Source organism: Phaethon lepturus, unplaced genomic scaffold (genome assembly GCF_000687285.1).
Source record: "Phaethon lepturus isolate BGI_N335 unplaced genomic scaffold, ASM68728v1 scaffold29186, whole genome shotgun sequence".
Classification (NCBI taxonomy): Eukaryota; Metazoa; Chordata; class Aves; order Phaethontiformes; family Phaethontidae; genus Phaethon; species Phaethon lepturus.
The window spans coordinates 23,387-29,665 of NW_010548779.1; the positions used below are offsets into that span (position 1 = coordinate 23,387).

The 6,279-nt window shown below is 40.2% G+C and overlaps 1 protein-coding gene across 1 annotated transcript in view; it reads left to right on the forward strand.

Moving 5' to 3' along the window:
• LOC104623102 (cytoplasmic aconitate hydratase) overlaps positions 1-5,981 on the forward strand; it is a 19,125-nt gene extending 13,144 nt beyond the window's left edge. The window contains exons 11-16 of the mRNA XM_010290082.1: positions 2,439-2,574; positions 3,084-3,168; positions 3,450-3,606; positions 4,162-4,286; positions 5,049-5,153; positions 5,835-5,981. Of these exons, the coding sequence (XP_010288384.1) occupies positions 2,439-2,574; positions 3,084-3,168; positions 3,450-3,606; positions 4,162-4,286; positions 5,049-5,153; positions 5,835-5,981 (755 nt within the window). The remainder of the gene's footprint in view (positions 1-2,438; positions 2,575-3,083; positions 3,169-3,449; positions 3,607-4,161; positions 4,287-5,048; positions 5,154-5,834) is intronic.
• The last annotated feature ends 298 nt before the right edge of the window (positions 5,982-6,279 follow it).

The window sequence follows — 6,279 nt, forward strand, 5'->3', positions numbered from 1 at the left end:
ATACATGTAGGTATTTTCTGTCACTGTAGGATCATCACTTCGTTAGGGCTTCCTAGTCTGTCAGATCATTTGTAGGATGCAGGCTTATTTTCTATAAAGGTTGGAAGGGATATGCTGTGGACAATGCAAGGACCCTTGACCAGAGAAGATTACTTACTGGTTGAAATCATGTAATTTGTTTTGTTTGTTCCTGTGTGGTGCTGGGAAAGTCTTGGCTTGTGTACAGCCTCTGACAACAATCACTTTGTTTAGTTTGTCAATGTCTATTTTAGTTTGTCAATTTGTCACCTGTTCTTGGGCTACCATCTTGCTCTGGGTACTCTACAGTACCAGCAGCTCTCCCCCTTCCCAGACACAAAAGGTCTTTTAATTCCTAGCAACAGGGTCAAAGTCTATCATAAACCAGGATGTGGGGTGGAAGGGGAAGCAGGGGAGAGACTTGCTCTATTTCTTACATCTTTGAGAGGAAAGGATTGAACAAAGTCTCCAAATTCACTTGCCCTTGACAGGACAGCATACTTCTCTCCTCAGGTCCATCCTGATTATGATCACAGAAATAGAGCTGTATTTCTTCCAAGGATCAAGAAGTAGGAGCTCCTCCAGGCAGACAACTGGGTGTATCACTCAGTTGTGCCACCTGATTAAGATACAGTTTCCTCAAGCGTTTGGCTCCTGGGCTAATGGCATGCATTTTTAACCCTTTCTGTGGCAGTGGGGATGCTGATCTTTCAGACTGCTTGGCTTAATAGCTCTGTGGGTTTAAAGTGTAGAATGCTGTGCAGATACAAGTCAAGTTGGTACTTTGAACACATTCACTACTACTTAATGCACAGCAGCCTGAAGAATGTAGTCCTACGGATCTCAGTGGATGCACTCAGATTTAGTGGGTACTCTTACTGCCTTACTGTACAGTGGCACTTAGGCTTTGACCACAACAAGGAGGAAAAAAGTAATTCTGTCAGTCTCCAGTAATTGTACACTACAGTGTTGAGAACCTCCAAGATACCCACCAGAAACATGATAATTTAGATTTCAGAGTAGGGTTTGAAATGAAAGTTAAATAAAACATGCAGTGGTCCCAGACTAAGTAACCAAGCTAAAAGATCTCCAAAATAAGAATAGTTGTTTCAAACTACCACTGTGTGTACTGTGCAGTAAATGATGTGCAGGAGCTGTGTGTCTGTGGGGGTAGTGAGCGTAGGCTGTAGTAGCCTTGACAGCCTAATCTGACTTTACAAAGGTGTTGGATTAAGGCTGCTCAAAGCAACTTAAGTTCTGGTATTTCCTTGACAGTTTTTAGAGTTCGATTTTTGCATTCTTTTCAGAACTAGTATTGTCAGGAAAACAGAAGCCAATGCTTTCAAACAGGCTGTCAGGCTCTTGGGTCCTAGAATGATCATTTGTTCATGGTCACACTTTCAAAAGTATCCAAGAGCTTTGGTTTCCACAGAGTTCTTTGGCAGTTAAGGAGCCTCAGCAATTTCAGCAATAGGACTGCTTTTTTAAATTCACATATCTACCTTTCAGCTTCCAGATCTCTGTGTAGGCCTTTTCACAACAACACTTAGACATGACCTAGAGACCTCCACTTCTAACAGAGATGCCAAACAGCAGGCTAAGACAAAACAGTTTGACATCTTCCTGTTGGGGATCATGTTGGATCAAAGCAGAGTTGATGTATATTTTCTTATCTAAGTGGATGTGTGAGAGCGAGAATGAAGCATGGGAATGTGAAATTTTGCATTGTTTGCATAGCTGCTGCTGCTTTTATGTTCATCCTGGGAAAGGGCTGCAGGAGTCTTGTTTTCTGAATGTTCATCTATGTATGGACAATTTGTTTAAAAGGAAGAAATTCAGCATCAGTATATTTTTGGTAACACACATGCTCTGCTAAAACATCTCTATGCATGTTACAAATCCAGGAGTGGTAAAGCAGCACTCCTGCAACAAGCTGTAGATTATGAGATAGCATGTTTGTGACAAGGGACAGATTCAGTGCCCTCAGAGCCATCTGCTTCTGAGGGCAGCAAGTCATGTGTTGGCAGCTATTTCAGCACTGGGTCACTGGACCACCATAAGTGGGAAGTCAACAGTTCTTCATTGCATTTTTTTCTGAGACACTTAAGACGACTTAAGAATAGTGTTCTGAGTTTTGAATGTTTACATGCTGCCACAGTGTGAGGGCGTTGTGTTGAATACAACTCCCAGAAACTTTCCAATGGAGCAGAAATCACAGACTGGATCTACAGTTCAACAGAGCATTTGAGCTTTAGCTGGTTATTCTGGTATTAGTGCTGTTGGCTCACTGTACCACTTCATTGCTGGAAATGGAGCCTTTTCTGTTTTCCAGTTATTTAATGGTACTTCTGTTAACCTGTTGATCCACCAAACTGTCCCACTTCCAAGAAAAACTGCAACTATCCTTTGCATTTTTTCAGGATTACTTGCAAAGAAAGCTGTTGAAGCGGGTTTGACAGTGAAACCATACATTAAAACTAGCCTGTCCCCAGGAAGCGGGGTTGTCACTTACTATCTGAGGGAGAGTGGAGTTATGAGTTACCTTTCCCAACTAGGGTAAGAGTGCTTTTCTTACTGTTGTCCTATGGCTGCTTAACTAAAGGCATTGACAACAAACAATGCAACAGAATAACTATTTCTCTTCACAGCGTAAAAGATATGGCAGGTACCCTATGACATGATCCTGCATGAGTTAAGGCATTGCTGTTGTGCTGGCTGATATGGTGCCAGTGAGGGAGAAGGCCTGTTGCCTGCTCTGTAGCTTCTTGAAGACTCATGTTCTTAAGCAGGAAAATGGGTTGTTTTTCAAGACTAATGGTTTTAAAATAGCATAAATGACACTATATTGTTGTTCATCTTGCTAGATAACACATTTCCCAGCTCTTCATTCTGTGCATGGACAGTCACTGCAATGATAAAAATTGAGTATTCTCAAAAATGCTGTTTTCGGCAGCAGCTTGTTAAAACAGTACATCTTCTGAAGGTAGCCCTAGCCAACTGCTAAGGGTTTCAAATGTCTTATTCCAAAATAGCTTTTTGTTCACTGATTTTTGTGCTCTCTCTAGGTTTGATGTGGTGGGTTATGGCTGTATGACTTGTATTGGCAATAGTGGACCTCTACCAGAGTCTGTTGTTGAGGCCATTACACAGGTATGCAGATTTTCCTGTGCAGCTTACTTAGGCAAGCTGTTCTCTGTTGTGTGCTGTCCTGAGCTGTGTTACACTGTGCACTGACTCTTCTTAGCTGCGTGTAATGTAAATTCAGTCTATATTCTCTTTTCTGTGTGAAATGCTTTGGGATTGTTTGGAAGCAGACAGTGCTGTGACTGTCCAGTCATTGATGATGCAGCACAGTGCAGTTCTGCAGATGTGCTGGGTGTGTGGAGTCTGCATGCACCTCAGCTACCTTTGTTTCAAACTCTCTTTTGCAGGGAGACCTCGTAGCGGTGGGTGTGTTGTCTGGCAATAGGAATTTCGAAGGGCGTGTCCATCCCAACACCCGTGCTAACTACCTAGCTTCCCCACCACTGGTAATAGCCTATGCAATTGCAGGGACTGTCCGGATCGACTTTGAGAGAGAGCCTTTGGGTAAGATAGTGTCGGGATGCTTCTTTTCATAGCTTATAAACTAGTTGGAATTAAGCTCTTCAGAAACATTTGTCCTAGGGACATGCTCAAATGACTGACTACCTCTGGAATACAAAGCATGCAATTGTTAAGAAACAGCAACAAGACATCTGTATGATGGAGAAAGGGGAAAGCCAAGTCTGACCAGCATTCTAATTCTATAGGGGCATCTTTTCGGTTATATCTGGGTGGCAGTCTCTCATGAGCAATCTGACCTAGTAGACTTTCTTTGAGCAGGTAGTTCAGCTAGACAACCCTCAAAAATCCTTTCCAGCCTAAATTATTCTATAAACTATTCTGGAAAGCCATTGGAAATCACAAAAGAAGATGTATGTACAGGTATCATCAGGTCTGAGGCACTCCTCTACCAGACTCCTGCAAGGTGAAACAAAGTGGGTCTCATGAGTGTTGATGGTGTTTGAAGGAACACATAGCTAAAGAACACCATGATAAACTTTTTCTTTCTTTCTCAATGGAATATTTATGCAACAAACGTAACAATACCATTTTCTACAGGAATAAATGCTTCAGGGAAGAAGGTTTTCCTGAAAGATATCTGGCCAACAAGAAATGAGATTCAGGCTGTTGAGCGTCAATTTGTTATTCCTGGGATGTTCAAGGAGGTCTACCAAAAAATAGAGGTGAGTTAATCCCCTGGGCAATAGTTTGATTGATGTACTGTGCTATTCTGAAGGTGTTAAATAAGATGGCCTTGGTAATGATACAAACCTTTTCCTTCTGTTCTGTTGCTCCTGTTCTGAGAAGTATTCAAATGATATTTTTGTAATGGCTTCTAGTTAGTTAATTGATTCTTGGAGACAGTCATGTCCTGAAAATTGCTCCTTAGTGATTTTTTTTAATGTAACATATAGATGATGTGTTTTAAACAGTAATCCCAGGCTGATACTAGAAAGTGAGCTATTCCAGCTTCACAGATGCTTGTTTTTTTCACATGACATAAAATTCATTTGCATTACTTCATAGCATTCACATCAGAAAAAAACTTGTACTTGGTAATGTCTTCCTGCAAGCCTTTCACAGGTATTGAAACAAAGTATTCTTAAGTTTTACATGCTAGGAAAGCTTCTTAAGATTACTGATAAATACACTTGAGAATTATAAAGTGTTATCTGTGTACATAATACAGGTTGTTGTCAGAAAAGTGGGTGAGCAGCTTTTCCTTTGTAATGAAGTAAGGGTTTTCCTAACTCTCTTAATAGATAAAATCATTAAAAAAAAAAAAATAGACATAATGTGTATTGTCATAAGAATTTCCCAAAGTGCTTTAAAAATACACAGGGTTTTTGCTGGAGTCAAGTTTGTCATTTTAACTGGATTCTGAAGTAATTCCTTTGCTTCTGGAAACTTAGAAATCAATGGGATGTTTTTGTGGTTTTTTTCAGACAATAAATAAATCTTGGAATGCTTTAAATGCTCCTTCAGATAAACTATATACTTGGAATCCGAAGTCAACTTACATCAAGTCTCCACCTTTCTTTGATGGTCTGGTATGTGCATGCTTTCCCTCCAAATCAAGCCAAAGTATGTAGGACCCTGACTAATGTTAAAGGTGAAGCAAAGCCCACTTCAAGAGGCCTGGGAGCATCCATCATAGTCTGTTGCGGCCTTGGTTCTCAAATGTTACAATTACACTACTATATTCATTTTAATACAAAAGCACGAGTCAATCTGAAAATTGTAAGGATTCCGTATCACTTCAGGGCTTTTGAAAAGTCCCCTTTTCCTTTTAAGCTGGAATACTTTTAAGTAGTCACAAAGCAAGTGAGGGAAAAGGACAGGAAACAAAACACAATTCTGCCTGCCAGCGTTTTGCACCAAATAGTTCAGTGTTCAGATTGCTATTTCAGTACCATTTAAAAGAAGATGCAGACTTCAATGCATGCAGATATCTAGGAATCCTGGATTTTTATCTGTGTTCATGCATTTACCACGTGAGGCCTCGGCTAATTTTTTTGCTTCATCTATTTTCTTTGTGCATGAACTTCCTGACAGGCAGCCAGGACATCATATTTTGTTCAAGAACGTAAACATTTTTAATAGGATTGGTTTTTTCCTTCCTTCTAACATATAAAAAAGGAGACTTTATTTTGAAATTTGGACTTTTTGAAAAAGGTAAAGGAATTCTGTGTCATATTTTAATGATTTTTTTGGTATTTATGATGGTTTAGACTTTGACTCTTCAGACCCCGAAAACAATAGAAGATGCTTATGTCCTGTTGAGTTTTGGGGATTCTGTGACAACTGACCACATATCTCCAGCTGGAAATATAGCAAGAAATAGTCCTGCGGCCCGTTATTTGACCAGCAGAGGGTAAGCACTGTTACTTGTTCTTGTTATAAATTGGGAAGAAGAACCACCATTACTATACCACATCACAGGCACGCATATCTGCTCTCTGTTCACATATGATTGTATACTTTGATGGATGCCTGGAGAATATATAAAAGAGGAAAGAAAAGCATTTCTTTCACTGCTGTTTCAGCAGTTCTCACCAAGTGTAAGACTTGCACAGAGTGTGCATGTCTATTACACTGGAGAGCTGAAGACCTTCGTATGGAGAGAGGGGAAGAAGATAACTTTCAAACTAGTTTTTGAGGTAAGTCTATTCATAA